Below are 20585 nucleotides of genomic sequence, written 5' to 3'. Positions count from 1 at the left end.
GTTACCACTATACCTAGTAGCCACTCTGTTTTGTTTTTAAATTAATTATGAATACCCACACAAGTAACACAAAACTCATACAATTATGAAACGTCGATGATCGTCTTCTATATTATAAGCTAATGATTCAAGATCAACTTGAAAAGCTTAAAAATGTATAGTGCATATATATGATTTTATTTGTTAAGTTTAGACCTTTAAACACACAGTGCACCCGTTCCAGAGCTATGTACACAATTGATTTAAAAACATACTAAACACTTCCTGGTGTTTATACTGGCAATCGGGAACATAAATTCGGGTATGGACGTATTTATTATTATCCTCTTTGCACAGATATTATATTCATTTGGATATGGTAAGTACATGTTTATTAAATTACTTATCATAATTATTAAAAACGACAGAATACTACTTTCATTTCAGACTATTCTAGATATCTACGATAAAGATAATGGTGTATAGTGGGTTGATTTGAAACAACTTAAAACGAAAACGCTCTTGTAAATAGTTGATACTGTATCTAAATATATCACATTTCTGTAATGCATATCATCATATGATAAATCAATGATCCAAAGATTAACATTTTGTTTGGGCCGTCTACTTTAAACAAACACAACCTAATAAATATACAATCGTGAATGGAAAATACAGTTAAATGTATCACTTTAGAATAATGGGATGTCAGTCAATTTTTCCCCCTGTTAAATATTAAACCTACACTCGTATCGTTAATAGTGATATTTCGTCTCTTTAGATAACGGACTTTTCAATTAATCTGATTGCATTCATTATATTTACACTAGCGGCCCTTGGCGTGTGAGTGGTAATCTATAATCTACAGGACTAAATGAGATAAAAATGGTCTCAAACACGCGTTAAAAATGTGGGCATGCAGCATTTATTCAGAGTGAGACAAACTCTGGACAATAACATGCAGATTGGTTGGAGAGAAAACATTCCAAGTTTATTTTTCTGGTATGTCAATTAATGAAATTAAATGTGGCTGTAAAGATAGAGCATTAAATTAGTTTAACCACACGTGCATTTGTACACATTTTTACTGCCTAGACACCTGTCTGTACTCGTATAAATTATTATTATATGAATAAAAAACAAGTGGTACTACTTGATTGTCAGCTTTCAAACATATACATGTGTGTCTATAACACTGAATGTCGCCCACATGTGCAGTATGTAAGGTGAAGATAACGAACAGTGATCAATCTCATAACTCCTACAAGCAATACAAAATAGTATGTGAAGAAAAAATTACGAATATGATCTGTATACACTACCACTGAAGTATTGTGTATATGCATAAAACATAGTACATTTTGTCTGTTTTGATTGCTGAAAAACCCAGGCATATTATTATTTCAATAATTTACCTTGATTTTTCCGATCTCAAAGTTGTACAGCTGACACCTTCATGTCGTCTTCGCCATGTGAGTAGTAAGTGCTTTTTAGACACCAATCCAGACATTCGACAAACTTCACCCTGTTATTTTTCATCATAATGCCTTGTTATGTGTAGTTAAATCAAGAGTGATTCCGAAGTGTTTCATATGAGTGTAGATTGTAGATTGTGTATTGCTCAATTGTAGAGTAATCAAGGCAGTGGATATAGCTAAAATTCCCTGGAGTAGATGACAGTAAATTGTGTCGCCATGATAGTATTGAAAAGTTTACGATACCTATGAACTGTTATATTATTAATTTGTTTCTGAACTAATGTGAATTGAAAATAACGAAGAGTGATCAATCTCATAACTCACGGGAAGCCATGAAAGATTTGGAATAAGGAGTTAAAATCTGTCCCCATCCCTTTGAGCCTCTGGTTGGTACCCTTAAAACCCCAAACTGAAAATGGGAAATGATAGCCCATGGGGTCCTTTACCTTGCCCCGATATTTCGTCCACCTAATCTTCATAGATTACAACCAAAGAGGTAGTCAATCGACCTGTGAAGAGCCTATAAGATACGGAAAATGTCAAAACAATCCGAGTGAATCAACAATGTCACTTATCATAAATCACTTCCTTTTATAAACCAGTGGGCACTTTGTCCTTTAGTGACATGACAGAGTAGAAATAGGGACTTGACAGATGTCCCGACCCCCTTGATCTAACAAGTGATACAACACGGGGTGCTTACTCCTCCTAGGCACTTAATCCCACCTCTGGTGTTTTCCCAACTATCTATTTTATATTGCTTGTAGGAGATATGACATTGATCACTGATCGTTATCTTCACCCTTACTAACTCAAAAAGAAAACGAGAATTGAGTCCTATAGATCTCCTTCCTCGCCCTAATATTAACTCTGTATTTTCAAATATTAGCGTCGAAGATGCCGTCATAACATTCCTGTATCAAATATGATATGCATAATATCAAAGTTCAAGTGAGTTAAACCGTACTCTTTGATGATATTGACCTACTTCCTTGATATCCCCTCCCATTTATTATAGAGGAAGTGTTTACACAGCGGGGTTAAGGTGTCCTGAGTAAAATAAAAAGTATTAACAGCATATTCATATTCAAGTAAAATTCTTCCAAGCGTAGCATATTTTTAGTAAAAATTGTTTGTCAATATATAAAGAAACATCGTAACACATGGGGAAATCCTTCGCTTAACTATTACGTCGTCATACAAGTGACGTAGAACTATTTTTATCCGCTAGACTTTTAGTTGTTTATCACCTCTGCAAAGATGAAAGATCATTTGCAGTTAGGGCTTGATAGGTCGACATTGATATGGTAAATTTAAAACGTGATACGGATTGGTACAATATCCTTTCAAATATAGCAATTCCCATAATTTCAACTCAAATGTTGGGCATTTTTCACATTCACATCCAAATTGTATCTGAACGAGGCAAAATGTTCTACCTTCCGAATCCAAATCCTAAATATGCAACTAACTGCATTTAAGAATATGCCTTGCTTGAAATAAAATATCGTCACTTTTCACCTGTGCCAAGTCGATATGCACATGTGTTGGGTTTTTTTTTTATTTCAAATGACTATACACATCACCGGCGATTTCAAGGTCAAAAAGTAATATAAAGATTACTTTAAAGTGTTTCGTGCACACAATATATACAAATATGAAACATATATTATCAAAGAAAACTTGGAAAAATCATCTGACAAACATATTTAAACATATGCAAGGTGAAGATAACGAACATTAATTTAAGCAATGATATACAGCTTGAACACAAGATAACGGAAGTAAATAGCGAAAAAATATTATGACAGTTTCCCCGCGATACAACTATAAACCTGTACGTCATGATGTAGTTTTATATTGTGATGTCATATAGTGTGAAGTGCACCGATGTTCATTTTATGATGTTTGTTATAACTTCACTCGGGACACCTTAACCCTACTGTGTATTTCATTATCTAACATTTCTCCTTACAGTCCTTTTTCAAAATATGTATTTACTTTATTTCCTTTCTAATCACTCGTCAGGTGGGATAATGTATAAGAAAGGCGAAGATAACGAACAGTGATCAATCTCATAACTTCTATAAGCAATACAAAACAGAGTTTGGCAAACAAAGACCCCCGGATATACCATAAGGATACAATAAACAACTTTGCGCCAGTAATGCATCAGAAATTATTGTTAGGTTTTTAAATATCTACAAAATGTGTTCGACCCCTTTTGGTTCCTTTTTGAATGGGATGGCCCCTAAAAATTGATATCGTGAAATATGTCTTGAATTTGTTTACATTTTTCTTCTATATTGTTTAAAAAATACTTATAAGTATCGAGATATTTGGGTTATTCAAATTAATGATCGAGCCTGCAGTTCCTTAAAAGGGAAAAGAAATGAAGAAGCACTTTGTTTAGAATGAAATTCTGAGCAAGCTATGTTCTATAATGATTTACAAGATATTTTTTGTTTAAGAGACAGAGAACATTGAACTTTCCTATTTTGTTCACAATAATCTTTTATTACGTATTACATTATAAAATCTCAACAACATAGACCGAGACTTGTTTACATAACAAAAAATTGTGACCTTTGTATCTCCCATGTACGTCAATAACTAACATTCAAATTTTGCTGACCATTAGAAATACCTTAGTGAAGCATTTTAAACATAAACAATAGGGGGGCGGGTGGATAATTTTCAGCTCAACTCATGTCCATGCCCCTTCGCGTGTGACTTAAGGTCATGTGTAAGAATTATTCAGAAAAATGAAGCTTTATATCATATTGTTTTGGGTGTAGTTCATTTATTAATATTACAAAACTAAAGACACTTTTCAAGTACCACAACATATGTACGTCTCCTGTACTTTCACTTCGCATGTTTACGTAAGATGTCAAGGGTCATATGACGTCATTTGACCAGATTATACAAGACGCAAATAGATGATCATAAATCGACACGACGCACAGCCAGTTGTACATAAACCAATAAAAACATGACATGATAGAAATGTATAAGTTTCACAGAATCGAGTATTCACTGTCCAAATTGCATCATCCGCATGCAAATAAGTTAAAAATGGCCCGCAAGATGAAAACCTACCCCTGCACTTTGTTTATTTGTGTTTTTTCTCGAGTTCAGTGTATTGTTCAATAATATTTCAAGATTTGGACAGTGATTTCTAGATAAAGCCTTGTTCAAAGCTTTCAAATAATCTCATGGTATCACAATACATTTATTTTCCTCTTACCGCCGTCCAGTTTTATCTTCGATATTCATGTAAACACGTTATCTAATTAATATTCAAACGCAGCACTGATGTAGACTATTGATCCAAAATTAGATACTGGAAAGGGAAGTAACACGGCGGGAAAATTACAATTTATTATGTATTGTAAATATATACATGATACATGTACGCAGGACAACCAATGTATTTTAACCAAGAAACATTTACCTTAGTTTTAATCTTTTAACGCGCTCTCTCTCTCTCTCTCTCTCTCTCTCTCTCTCTCTCTCTCTCTCTCTCTTGTTTATTCGCCAATCAAGGTTCCTTGGGAAAGGGGGGGGGGGGCATGTACAGCAATGGGAATAAAAACCAATCATTCAGAATCACTAATACTATCAGAGTTCACACTTCTGCACTATACATATCTATAATTATATATGAAATACTGATTGCAGACAAGATTTAGATTAACAACTTAATATACAATAAAATAACCCAACTGCTTCACACGTCAGTTTCTGAAACAGCGGATAAGTGTGTTGTGTGAATACATAATGAAATTGTAATCAAATCAGTATATTAATTATAGTTTAGTAAGTACAGTATGCAAGTATAAAACACATGTGCATGTAGGATTCAGTTGTTCTGAATGTTTTATGCTAATGCAGAGAGGTTAGAATAGAATGATTATATAAATGAAAACAATTAATTGTATGAAGTGTTCAGTAAAAAGGGTATTCATGAATTGTTGACTTGATTACCGGGCCACCAATGGGACAGTGCCTGTTAACAGTCTGGTAATAAATGTATTGTACCGGACTGTTGATCTTGTACTCCCAGTAACCAAGACAGCTATATTTAACAACTAATTTCAGAAACATTTTAAAATCTAGTTTGTATTCAAACATTGTACGTTTGTAACGACATAATAATAACGGAGCGGATCAAGATCTGTTTACAGTCAGATTGTTTAGATTCCAATCTTAAACCTCATGAATGAATGACAGTCTGATTCCCCCCCCCCCTTTTTTTTACCCTATCGTCGTCAGGGACCATTAGAAGGGAGCTGGTTTTAATCAGACTACACACATAAATATACATGTACTATATCTACCTTCGATCTAGGGCTAAAACGAAATAATTCCTTCAATGTGATTGTTTTAAACAAGTGTGTAATATATGTATTACATATATTAAAAAATATTTCTTCGCTTTGGTATATGAATACAATAACACACCAGTATCTATCTATCTATCTATTGAAAATTTAATCTGATGCAAAGAAGTATGCATTTAATTTCACAGAGATCGGTGCGGTGTTGAATTCTCTGCATTACCTCGAACACATCATATGTGATAGCCATTAGTACAGCAAGTTCTTATATTTCTGAGCTTTTAAAATAACATCTCAAACTCAGTGCGTAATTTGTAACTGACGATTCGCGGTGAAAATCATGCGCTGATCCAGGAATATAGTCTCGGGTGTCAATCCTTGCATTGGGAGGGGGGGGTCTAAACAAGGTTACAAACATGCAGTATCTATTAAATAGATGTAGGATATATACAAAAATATGACACACTACATGCATGTTTTCATGAAACACTGTTGAAGGGTGGTTGTCTATATCTGGAACCATGCTGCTCTTGCAATGAAACAGTTTAGGGAAGGGGATAACTTAATTTGATAGTTTTAAAAACGATGAAAATGTCATGAAGTTATTACTTTTCAAGTTGAGTGGGTTGGGTAGGAGTCTGGACCCATGCAGCATCTGCTCTTGCAACGAAACAGACATAATGATGGGGGGGAGGGGAGGTACATGTATATATATCTTGTACTACAATGAATATTTGTATTATATCACTGTGTATATAAAAAATCCGTGAGAATACTTAACGACTCGAGTTGAATTTCGTTTAGAAATAGTTTAAGGTGACAACTTCAAAGTAGCTTTCAACAAAATTTGTATCTAGAATACAGCCATCATACAAGCTACCGGAAAACCAGAAGTGACACATATTCCTCCACTACTTCGGGAGGGGGTATATTTTTTCCATTTTTAAGAAATATTCTTGTCATCATTGAAAATAAAGATAAGTGGCTGCAGTGTGTAAAATATCTAGTTCACCAAATGGGTGTCAATCTTTTTACTTCATATGACCCCCCCCCTCTCAAATACTTTTTATCACTTGACCATGAAAATGTAGAACGATTAAAATTTGAAGTACTCAGTCAATGCAAAGTAATTCAAAGTGAATTTCAATTAAGTTTCAATAAAACTATTTCTCATTTTGTTTTGTGTTTAATTGAAAACATTCATAGAACACAAGATTAGATGCTTTTTCAGCAGTCATTTTCTTCATATTAAAACTTGACAGTTTACTAAAGTTCCTAAGCACAAATGTAAATGACAATTCACATCACTGAAAGCAATTAGTGGATATCCTGGTTTGACCACTATGTACAGTGTAGTAACCAGCTGATGGAGGTAAATATTATCCACTGGAGTTAATATGGCTGTCATCTGTGGGTACTAAATGGAAAAAAGAAGAAAGTTGCCAGTCAAAAATATTTAAAACACAGTACTGTAGGTCTAAGTGTTCAAGTTTATATGTGCATTATAACATAAAAACATTCAAATTCCATACCATACAGCAATATCAAAACATGCTTCATATGAATTTTCTTTTAATTTATCATTTTGAAGAAATTAATATTGACTAGATGTAAATAATGCCTATATTTATGTATATCCAGTGCCTGATTGGATTACTTAAAGTTTGTAAAAATTACCTTGTATGTACATTTGTTGCCACTGCTCTAGAGATGTGGAAAATTGGAAATATGCTCTTGTAAAAGTTCATATTCTTGTTGGTATCATGCACATCTGTAAATAGCATTATCTCATATCATAAATACATATGCTGCAAACATTCAATGTATTGGAGAAGGGTCTCAAATACACATAAAAAATGTGGGCAATCAGTATGCATTCAAAGTCTTTTATTTTTCTTCCATTTATTCAAACTGTAATGTAAGCGAAAATATCCCAAGTTTATTTTTTTTTTTTTTTTTTTTTTGTATGTCACTTGATAAAATTAAATGTGACTGTAAATCTAGAGCATGAAAATTAATGTCGTTACACGTGTGTTTGTACAAGATATTACCACAGGTACCTGATGCACTGATACTAGCCCCCCCTCCCCCCCCCCCTTTTGAAAATATTTTTTGCAGCGATAAATCTGAAATGTGTTGATTCCCTGTCGAACTCATTTCTCTTTCGATTTTTAAAAGTACTGTAATCGTTTCACACTTTTTGTAAGCTTTAAAGAGTGGCCTTGTAGGGTATAAAAAAATTGAGCACAAATTTTGTAATAAATCATAGGTTGTTATACTTGCAATACTAAATTATATATACAGTTAAATGTCATATGTACATGCCAAATATATATACGCGTTTTTACATATATGCATATGAACTGTTAGTATTTAGTTTGTCATCATTATACATATCTCATCATTGTGTAACATGATTGTATGCCAACATGTTTGGTGAATCAATAAATAAATTAAATCATACCGGTAGAAGCTTACAAAAATCGTGAAAGGATTACATGAATCGAAAGAAGGATGAGATTGACAGGAAATCGACTTATTTCAGAGAAAGTATAGCAAGAAAAAAAAATCAAAAGAGTGGGGGGGGGGTCATGTAATATCCATACTTTAGGTGCCTGTGGAGTTTACTGCCTAGATACCCGCCTGTACTCATGTTTATATAAACAAACAACAACTGGTACCATTTGAGCATCATTTCTCTAACTTATAGGCATATGTTGCGTATGTGCACCCAATACGCTACACATCGGCTACGTGTGAGAAATTATCGCAAAAAAAAATCAAAAGAAAGAGGGGGGGGGGTAGTGTCCATTCTTGTGGAATTTACTGCCTAGATACCCGCCTGTATTCATGTAAATCGTGTGAATATGTATAAAAAAAACAACTGGTACCATTTGAGCATCAGTTCTCTAGCATATGTATCTTGCGTGTGTGCACTTAATGCTACGTGTGACGTATGCAGTATGTAAACAAAGAACATCAAAATATGTATATACTACCTCTAAAGTATTGAGTCAATGTATAAAACACAGTAAATGTTCTTTACTTTCATTGTTGACAACCTTGGTTTCAGGTATTCATACATCATTATTTCAATTACAAGAATTTACCTTCTTTTTTCCGATTTCAAAGTTATACAGCTGACATCTTCTGAACGTCGTCTTTGCCATGTGCCTAGTAAGCGTATTTTAGACGCTGATTCCAACCATACGACAAACTTCACCAGGGTATTTCTTATCATAATACCTTGTGATGTGTTGTCAAATCAGGGAAATTTGACTAATTCTAAGCGTAGAATAAAGGCAATATTCCGATATATTTTTTTGTGATCCCAAAAATAGAGTTTGTGTATATGTATCCAAATATGGATTGATCAAGGCGGGGCAACTGTCATGACGTATCAGCTCATTATGATCTCATTATCATACCGAGTTCATTCGTTACCTTAAGTGTCCTGCGTTTAACAAAATATTTCTAGTTTTCAAAAACATATAGGGTATTCAGCTTTAGAGGAAATTCTCTACATTCCAGTAAATAGGACGTAAATCAAAATTTGAAGAGGGCATTTTTGTTTAGAGTCAGTCTCACCAACTTATGTTAGATAACTCTTTGCCAAATATTTTTGTTAAAGGGTAGAAAACATCAAAGTTTAATACATTATTACTTCAGAAATTCCTAATTGCGTCTGCTGACATCAGCTGTTACAAAACGTGAAAACAAGCAATTATTTCAATAAAAGGTGAAAATAACGAACAGTGATCAATCTCATAACTCCTACAAGCAATACGAAATAGATAGTTGGGCAAGAACGGACCCCTGGACACACCAGAGGTGGGATCAGGTGCCTAGGAGGAGTAAGCATCCCCTGTCGACCGGTCACACCCGCCGTGAGCCCTATATCCTGATCAGGTAAACGGAGTCATCCGTAACCAAAATCAGTGTGCTCAAAACGGCCTAACAATCGGTATGAAACATGTCAGACAGCATTTGACCCAATAATAGGTTGTATTAACGAACTAGATCGTTATAACGATCATAAAATTTGTGAAATGCTGACTTAAATCATTTAGAAACCCCTGTACCATCAAATTGTTTGTCACTAGCTTGCTTCGATTTAAAAACTGACTATACGCAGAACAACCTCTTCCGTATCGAATCAGTTCAGATATATAAACACCATATGCAGATGATAATGGAATACTGCTACATAAATATGGGAAGTTGACGATTGAGAAGCTGAAATCATCTCGTTTGTCATACAGCTGAGTTGTGAGTTTGCCGTTAATGTCTATTTTCAATAAAATATCTAAGTATGAAGCAGAAGTAGACGATTCTGTGGTGTCTTTTATTTCGAGATCACAGGGATATATCAAATCGACATATGAATGAAAGTTATCATTGTTAATAGACAAAACATCGTCGATATATCTAATGGTCGAATTGAAGGCCACAACAAGATATTTCTTCTTTTCGCGTATAATAATTCTTTAATAATTCTTTTTAAAAAGTTTTTACTTTTGGAGATATTTTTCTAAAAAATACGTTTAATTCATTCCCATCTCTTTATTTGATATCGTTATATAGGTCTTTTGTTGTATGAAAAGTGAAGATAACGAACCCGTTTTAGCCCTATATCTTAACCAGGTACACAGAGCAATTAGTAGTGAAAACCAGTGTACCAGGAGCGGCCTAACAAACGATATGAAACACATAATACAGTATTTGATCCAATGATAGGTTGTATTTCCAAACTACATTATCATGACGACCATGGAATGACTTAAAACGGGACTGTTGAGACTCCTGTAACATTAAATTGCTTGTCGGTAGTCTGTTTTGATTCAAAAACTGATCATACGCGGAACAAGCCCTTGCACATTGAGAGATATAAACACAAATACTACTTATGTGCAGTATGTATCATTATAACAAATGAAAGAAGATATATGTACTTTAACGGGATCGTCCTAGCCTCCTAGAAAAGTATAGAACCTAGGATTATTTATTTCTTATTTTAGACGATTTATCAAAGGATCAGTATGCAGTACAATCAACAACTCCAGTTTGTGTCCCGCAATCAAACTGTGTAGCAGGCAATGCAGTTGACGGAATCTACAGCACGTGTATGAGGGCAGCAGCCATTGGTAGAACTACCCCGGACAAGACAGTGTGGTGGTCTGTGGATCTTGGCAATATACACAGCATATACAGCGTTAGGATACTGTTTAAAGACTATGGATCTCAATATGGTACATTTTACAGTAAATGTAATACAGTCCTATTTCTTATACATAAGTTAGCATAAGAATAAACATTGTTAACATTGGGTAAAATTAGCGTTACCACTTAGCCAATAAGCAATGTTACCAATGAAATTCACAATAAAATTGCCAGAAAATAAATTTTAGAATACTGATTTACAGAGAAACAAGATAAACATTCGCATGCATCCCTGGCATTTAACCGCAACCATCCATAGCTTTGTATTTTAATTTCATTTCTTATGCTTTATTCAAATTATCACAGCCTGTTGCAAGTTTTTCAAGTGGATCATTCAGATACAAATCCTAAAGTTTATTTTCAAAATAGGAATGACGTTTGACTAGCAGGTGTTTGCATTTGCAAAGATATATCAGCAAAATAGACGTTAACAGTTAACATGTCAGTTGTCCGTTAAGTCTGACCATAACTAAATATTTATGAATAATGCTTTTGAAAACAAGCTCTGAAGACATGTTTCGTGTAATAAACTTACAATGGTAGGTAGATATATCTTGATATCAAAAGACATATCACATGTTACATAATTGATTGTTTCATTGTTTTCAGCAAAATTAATTCTTTTTCCCACAAACAAATATGTTAAGAAGTATTTTGCATGGTTTTCGAGTTTGAAAGGGATAAAATTCACACCTTGCAATATGCATAATTACTTTCGATATTCTACGCGCCATTATGTATCTCATATGCGACCCCGGGCGAAAAGGTTGGAAATCAGTTGTTCGACATTTTATAAACAGATTAGATTTAATTCACAAAACACCAATTATCACATAATTGGCTGGTATATAACATTACATTAAGGGTCCCTTGTGATGTTTGAGGGTGTACTAGTAGTGAGAAGAACAGATTTAGATTGAGTTTCTACATAATTGTCGAACGAAGGTGAGAGGAAAAAGACGTTGATATTTTTTGTCGGCGTACGGACTTACCATAAACACCCCAGTCGCCTCTGTCTATGTACGTAATCAACAAGCACTTGAAGAGCGACCCCGATAAACTGCGAGAAAGTGATAAACAACTGAAAGTCTAGCGGATGAAAATAGCTCTACGTCACTTGTAATAGTTAAGCTAAGGATTTTCCCACGTGATACGATGTTTGTTTATATATTGACAAACGATTTCTACTAAACGTACTCGACGTTTGAAAGAATTTTACTTTGATTTGAATATGCTGTCATTACTTGCTATTTTACTCAGGACACCTTAACCCCGCTATATATGCACTGGTGGCTAAAACATACAAGACTCGGAGGAATTAGTGAACATCGAAATAAATGTTGTCAATGGTAAATGAATTAAGCCCCTAAAAGCTGGGATTTAAAAAAATATCTAACACTACTTTCACAACCAGTTGATCGAAGAAGGTCGCATGTGGCATTATTTTTCAAAATGCGCATCTGGTGCATCAAAATTTGTGCCGTAATACAAATACGGTATAAGTTTTAAGTCACTGTGCCACGAATCTACCTAACTAATTAACGAGACTTTTTGTAATCGGGTTTTAAATTTCAACCTGTAGTGTAGGTATCACCGCAATGTTTCGACCAATTATCAAAAATAATTACTATAAGCATAAGAAAGACAAAATACACATAATTTTGTATACTTTTGAAACATGCGATATGTCAATAGACAGTTAGCATATATGATATTATCTGCCTTCTCTCAAGTGTAAAAATATGTCCAGCAAGTGTAAGTTATTTGTCATAAGCTAGCAATATATGAGATATCAACAAACAAGTTAGCGATTTCTATTTCATTCTTTTCTAACGTGAACGAGCTATACGTCGAGAACAGGTTTATTTAATCCGAATTAACCCGTTAGATGTGCGCTAAACAGATTTGACTATATCAGTCCCCAAGGCAAACGATATTAGAATTGAGATATTTAGTCTTGAACTGCATTCAACATCCGACTTCCAGATCCCGTCACATACAAGTAAGTTTCCAGTCGAAAGTTTCACAGGCCTTTACTAATTTCAATATCGAAGAGAGAGTATAATCCACAATTATACTGTACCATCACCATTTTGTTAACTGCTTAAATCGTTTCACTTTTAAGGGTTTATTTAGATCCACTAAACAGGAATATGTATAAGTACTTGACATAGATTTATTTATTCAACTATCTATATGAAATATTGAATAATAAACTTTCCAAAAAGGTCATTAATAATATAAAGCCTCAATCGTTCTGATATGCTTTATTAATTTATGAAGCAACGTACATAGATCTATCTAGTGAAAGCTGAGAAAAGGTAAAACCAAAAACATATATTCTGACATGACAATGATGGTGTTCTATACATAACAAATTTGGAGGGAGTGTGTGCCCCAATAATCAATTAGAGATATTTCGGTATGAGTACCTAAGCAAGAACTATCTGTGACTTTACAAAGACTGACATTCAATAATACAAATAAATTCCACAATACTGAAATATGTTCAAGTAGGTTCGTGCTTGGAATACACTATACACTGCACTTCGTATCAATCGATTCCAAAAATTACAGGGAATATCGACATTATGCATAGATAGTCAACAAAATTAACTCAAATAAAGACAATGCGAATATGCTTAACTATGAGCTTACAGTTTGTTGGGCCGTACAATGTCCTAAACTCGAAAATTATTGTAAACACATGTGCCCAATTGGGCGGAAGTACGTTTAAACAAAATTTCCCAAACAAAGTAGATCGTACAAAGAATATTCGTAATATAGTAACATTACAAATAATGTAGTGTATTATCTCACCACTCCCTCCAATAATAGCATCTAATTACAATATTTAAATGAACCTGGAACATAAAGACAGCCGAGAGTTGTTGGGGTTTTTTTGCATTAAGATAAACTGTTTATCAAATTTTCCAAGTCAAAATGGATCAGACTAGAAAACACCAGAAGCGTATGTAAAGGTAGAACGTGTAAAGAAAAATATTACACTATATTCGTAAAATTTATGATTGAGAAGGATCGAGTTTATTTGCATCAACTCACTCCTAAATCTAATTTTATTAATTGCAAAGAAATTACTGGACCTAAAATACAGCAATCTTTATTTCGCTAACTTGTAGTAGGATACAAATTGTGAATCTTCACTTTAATTCTAAATTTATTTAACAAGCCATTCACTCTCATTATGGTTTGAAACTTTGAAAAATATATTCAATTCATTTCTTTCTAACCTGTGTGCAAAAAGTACCAAAATATGAAATTTAAATATCATATCATAAAACCGACCTTACTCACTAACCTACAATTGAAGAATATTAACAGTAAATACATTACTGTCATACTGTATCCTAGCCATGGTGATTTGAAGTCATTAATGAAGTTCAATGTCTTTTAATGAAATTTTTGCTATTGGTGATATCACATTTAGAATTCGATTCACGTGTATCATCTCTCTTTCTCCACCCCCCACATTAAAATAGAAGCAATGGTATCCACAGGTTTTTTCTGGACAAAACTCCCCCTTCATATATTTCTTTAAAGGGGCATGGACACGATATGAGCTGAACATTTTCAAGTTTTATTTATTCCTTTCTAATGCTTACAATGTTTAACTAAATCATTACAAATGAAAAACTCAAATCTCAAAATTGTCAGCTCAAATCGTCGTCACACCCCTTTAATAATCAACGAAATAAACAAACAACATTAAAAACAAAGACGGGGAGGAGGAATCTTGTACATAGCACCTGTAGTGGTATATTCAATAAAATTAATTATAGAACTACATTTTTTTATGATTTATAGATATTGACACTTTTGTGGGTTTTTTTTTTTTTTTTTTTTTTTTTTTTTTGTAAAAGGAGATTTCCTATGTTAAGTGGCAAACAGTCATAAGATTTCCATTCATTCAACATATATGATTGTATATAGGGCGTACACCACGAATTTAAACGACTTTGGCATTAATTCCACTTTCAAATGACAATTTCTTTAAAGTTATGTTTCAGTTTTAGACGACACCACTGTTATAATACTTTTTCACATCGGTACCAAACATTGTTTCTCTAAAAACTACTTTGAAGAAGGACAATAAGCACACAACTGCTGGCAAAACAAAACATCAAAATACATAATGCAAATTATTAATTGGGAAAAATAAATGAACGAAATTTGGATCGAAAATTCCACTCTTGCTTAATCGTTTTTTCTTACAATTTATTTACTCTAATTTTCTTTACTTGTATAAAGGTAGCAGAATCGCGATGACAAAGAAGTGGAGTAAAGTCGTACAGACTCTGACTCATTCTGCTTTCCATTTATTCGTTTTTCCATCAGGTCTTCACCTTTGCTATCAATTATCTCTCCGTTCACAGTTTTGAGTTCACCGTTCACCAATTTCTCGATTACGAAACGTTCATCGTTCGCTCACCGTGCGTTCACCGTTCGTTCAGCATGAAGCATATTTTGCATTTTCTTTCGAAACTTCAATTATCATTTATTTTTTCACATACATTCTGCATATCCATACATAAGAACCAAAAATAGCACGTGAATGTTTAAATATATCATTAGTCAAAATCTTATAATGTACCAAGATGACAACCCAATGTTCTTGATTTATTACGCATCTAATTGTTTTGCTTTTTTTAATTTCCCGTGTATCCATGTATCTTTGTATTTTTCTTTCCGCATATGTTGTATCTATTACTGTTAACTTACTATAGTTTTATAAGAAATATACATTCAATATTTGCATTTTCCTTTCCCGATTCCTGTTTGTTTTATCAATGAGTCAGGAACCAGAATTAAAATCTCTAATTCCAATGTACCTACTTATGATAACAACGTCAAAAACAATATAATTGAAACTCATAATCAAGCTGCATTCTTGATTTGAAAAGAAAATACAGAATAGTATATCGATAACTTTGATAGATTAAAAACAGATTTTTAAACAATATGAACTGATACAGTTCAACTGTATATATGATGAAACAAAGATAACAAACAGTGATTAAGGACGTTAGCTCCTCGTGTTTTGAGCACAACTGCGCAGGATTCTATAACTTGGTTTGTACTGGTTCAATACTGATGTCATTGGTCCAAACACATTACACATATATTACTTAACTCTAGTCAGCTAAAAAAATGTTTCAATTCAAAATTTGAAAGGCTTTGACAGGGATTATATTTTGTTTTCGATGTTGAATCAAAACATTCGAATACTGCATGATTTTACAATTTTCGCTTTCTCCAATATATCCTCAATTTTATACCCCTATGCGTGTATCTCAGTTTTATAATTTAGATTTAGAACTAATTCAAATATTGTTATTCATTACTTTGTTTGAATATTTTTCCAAACAGAACAGTGATTCATAAAAAACCTAATCTGCCTGACAATTTATATAAATATTCAGTATTTTGGCTAAAAAATATCTTTAATTCCCACTTTTTCAGTTTCATTTTCAATTTCCATACAATTGTTTGTAATTTCTTCCCAATTTTAGAATTTGACATTACTCTTAATATGTTCTTTTAAACACTCAAATTTTATCATGAATTTTTCTGTATATCAAGTGCAGAAAGGTTATTTATTTCCCTTTTGACAGTATCAAAACATGTTGTACACAGCGGGGTTAAGGTGTACCGAGTAAAATAGCGAATAAGAACAGCATATTCAAATTAAACTACAATTCTTCCAAGCGTCGCATATTTTTAGTAGAAACCGCTTGTCAATACATAACCAAACGTGGGCAATTCCTTCGCTTAACTATCACATCACCATACAAATGAGTAGAGCTATTTTTATCCGCTAGACTTTTACTTGTTGATCACCTCAGCACATGTGAAAGGTGCACTCAAATCATTTGCAGAGTGGGCTTCATATGTCGACATTGATATGGTTTACGGATCGGTGCAACAGCCTCTCAAATATTGCAATTTCAATAATCCCAACTGTTGGGTATTTTCCACATTTACATCCAAATCGTATCTAAACGACACAAAATATTCTACCTTCCGTATCAAAATCTTAAATCTACAATAAGTAATTTTTAAGAATATACCTTGATCGAAATAAAATATCGTCATATTTCACCTGTACCGAGTCCATATGTACATACGTTGGTTTTCTTTATTCCAAATGACTATACACATCGGGGGCGATTTCAAGGTCGCAAAGTAATATAAAGATTACTTTACAGTCTTCCGTGTACATTATATATAAAAATGTATATGACTTGTACATTATCAAAGAAAACTGAGAAAACAAATCACCTGGCAAATAGATTTAACATATAAAGCTTGAACACTAGATAACGGCAATAAATGGCGAGAAAATATTATGATAGTTTCCCAGCGATACAACTATAGACCTGTACGTCGTGACGTACTTTTATATTGTAACGTCATACAGTGTGAAGTGCACCGAGGTACATTTTACTTTTTTTAACTTCACTCGTTACACCTTAACCCTGCTGTGTATGTCTATATCATTAGAAGTTATAATCATGTATTCAATTTATGTAATTATTGACTTGTGTTGCTAATGAAAGGTGAAGATAACGCACAGTAATCAATCTCATAACTGCTATAAGCAATACAAATTAGATAGTTTGACAAACACGGACCCCTGGAAACACCAGTGGTGGGATCCCGTCCCTAGAGGAGTAAGCATCCCCTTTCAACCTGTCGTGAGTCCTATATCCTGATCAGGTAAAATGTTGTGTTGACATATATAGACAAATAAAGTTTAAACGAATACATTGTGTGCGAATTTTAATTGCAAACGGGTCAAGTTGAAAATACTGTAACGAAATAACAAGCACTATCATCCACTTTTTTAATTTCCTACTTATCCTACAATGTAGAAATCAAAAGTACACTTTCCACGATATGACAGCTAAGGTGCAAACGTATTTAAATGTCTTATAAATCCCATAAAGAATACAAAATGAAGATTAAGACAAACAGGAACCTATAGACATACCAGAGGTGGGGTCAGGTGTCTAGGATAAATGTTACAATAAGCCAAAATAATAAAACTATGCGCCCCACCTCAACATTTGATTCAATCAACGATAATTAATTCTTGCTTAAATTATTCAACATTTCTTGAATTAAGAATTAATTAATTTTCTTATCGTCAATTCTTGTATGATTAATCGTATAGTTACTATTTTATCCTCATGCAAGAAATATATCACTGCTTTTAGATAAATGTCTATCTCATAAGAAACATAAATTCATGATTATGCAATAAGCATGTATCGGTACATACATGCAGAGATGCATCATATTTCTCGGTAAATCGAATGCATGTTTACTTATTCACTTCTGGAAAATGTTCACAAAAAAGCTATCTGCCTTTTATGTCTGGTGATTATAAATTTTACTCATTGCTTAACTATTCATATTTATTCTTCCTTGTCATAAAATATGTACAATGCGAATAAAAAGCCAAGACATTTCAAAAAAAATTCTCATTTCGCCTTCACGTTGCGTTGCTTAATCCCCGAAGGATTATCCCCATTAGTACCCGAGGGTCTCTAGAGTCCAGTAGCTAAGTATTTCGTTACTAGCTTGAAAATACAGATGTATATTTAATTGCTGTTATAAAATTTAGAAACTCATTTCAAAATTAAGGATTATCCCCCTCACGCATAGCTCTTATCCTTAGATGAATTTGACTCCACTTTTTTGGAACACTGTTTTCCCCTAAATAGCTCTAAGACTTCATTGTTATTTCAGATCTGAAACATTTCGGTCGGGCATCACTGAAGAGACATTATTTGTCGAAATGCGCATCTGGTGCATCAAAATTGGTACCGTATAAGTTTTACATTAATGCACTCATATCGCATTTCTTTGTGTTCGCTCACCATTCACCGTCTCTTTCCTAGGTTTCCTTCAGCGTTTACACATCATTTTCTCACCGTTCCTTCTGCTATCTTGCGCGGTGTGTTCACAGCTAATTCACCGTTCAATTGCAAAAAAAAAGAAGAATTTATTAAGGACTATATTAGGAACGGGGTAGAAATGCCCATGATCATACCAGCAGAAGTGAAAAGACATCTATAATCATAACAAAATTGCAGCAGAGTCAGGAACTTACATTTTAGTTTCATATCTACCCCGCTCCCACTACAGTCGTACAGTCTTCTACATCTCTGTAACTTCGTAACATCATACTATATGGTGTAGAGGTATCTCAGTTTTAACGCAGTAATATCGACCGGTCGTCGGCATTGGTGTGCGATTAATACCTCATTTAAAAACCTCATACGCAGGATAATTTCATCATCGAATAACTGATTCAAGCTCTCAATTATTATGGTTCAGGGTCAGTGTGTAAACAAGCATCAAAAGTTGATATTAACTTTTAATTCAAACACGAATACAGATTTCAATATATTGGATCCATGACGCTTAAAGTGAATTCATAAACATTATGCAGACGTCCTTTTATCGCCCAAAGAGAAGGATTGCATTCAAACATGACAAAATACAATCACCAACCAATCGTATGATATTCCACAAACCTCTTATGGATTGGCAACAACGTCGCTTTACATGATCTTATTTGTACTTACCCGATTCTGATGTTCAAAACAGGGATTATCTACCTCCCATCACTTTCTCACCAACTTGTTTAGGATACGGACATTACGTCACCTTTTATAACGAACGACTACATGGAGAACGAATCCTCCAGGATATGCAAATTCCTCTGTTTATGCAAATTTTTGTGTTTACTCCTCCTAGATCCATGATCCCACCTACGGTATGTCCAGGGGTCCGTGTTTGCCCCTCTTAATTTTGTATTCTTTAAAGGGATTATGAGATTAATCATTGTTCGTCATATTCAACCTTAAATGCCCGGTCCCACCGGGGAGATTTATTTGCATAAATTGAGTATACAAATTTCGGGCGTTCGTTGTCGTCCGCAACAAAATTGGCCAAAAATGACAAATGTCCTAGTACGAATTACGGATATATTAATCATGTATAGCGAATATATGACGAATAAAAGCGGATATTTCACGAATAAAAGCGAATGCGATTGCGGATGCACTCCCATGAGGGATACAACTGGTAAATGACTGGCAAATATGTCGATTTCTGTCACATTTATGTAGAAATTTGGGTTGACGTGAAGTATTTGTTATGCATTCGCAAATTATTCGCAAATCAGATGCAAAGCAGACGTAATACAAACGCATTATTTGTGGGCAGTCTGTATACATTTGCTACAAATTATTTTAGTTCGTGATGTGGACGTGATGGACACGCTATATATCCGTTTTACACTCTGTTCCAGTCCGTTGCCAAGCCGCAATACCCCGTCAACAACGGATACCATCGGATATACAGCGCATAGATTGAGTATGCATTGCGTATGTATTGCGTATGTAAGGCGGAAGTCATCCGCAACCAAAATTTTGTGCAACTCAAAAATCCTGGGAACGGAAAAATGTACCTCTGCGGATAATTGCGGACGTGTGCGGATGTCGGCCGACTCATACAAGCATGTTTCACGAAT

At 33.9% G+C, this 20585-nt stretch overlaps 1 protein-coding gene across 1 annotated transcript in view; it reads left to right on the top strand.

The window, feature by feature from the left end:
• The first annotated feature begins 296 nt into the window (after positions 1 to 296).
• Positions 297 to 20585, top strand: part of LOC125661938 (receptor-type tyrosine-protein phosphatase epsilon-like) — a 46391-nt gene continuing 26102 nt past the window's right edge. Inside the window, exons 1-2 of the mRNA XM_056147716.1 lie at positions 297 to 358; positions 10819 to 11049. Of these exons, the coding sequence (XP_056003691.1) occupies positions 304 to 358; positions 10819 to 11049 (286 nt within the window). The 5' untranslated portion in view covers positions 297 to 303. The remainder of the gene's footprint in view (positions 359 to 10818; positions 11050 to 20585) is intronic.

This window comes from Ostrea edulis, chromosome 8, assembly GCF_947568905.1.
Source record: "Ostrea edulis chromosome 8, xbOstEdul1.1, whole genome shotgun sequence".
NCBI lineage: Eukaryota > Metazoa > Mollusca > Bivalvia > Ostreida > Ostreidae > Ostrea > Ostrea edulis.
The sequence above is the reverse complement of the archived record's forward strand: the minus strand, read 5'-3'. Positions and strand labels throughout refer to the sequence as shown.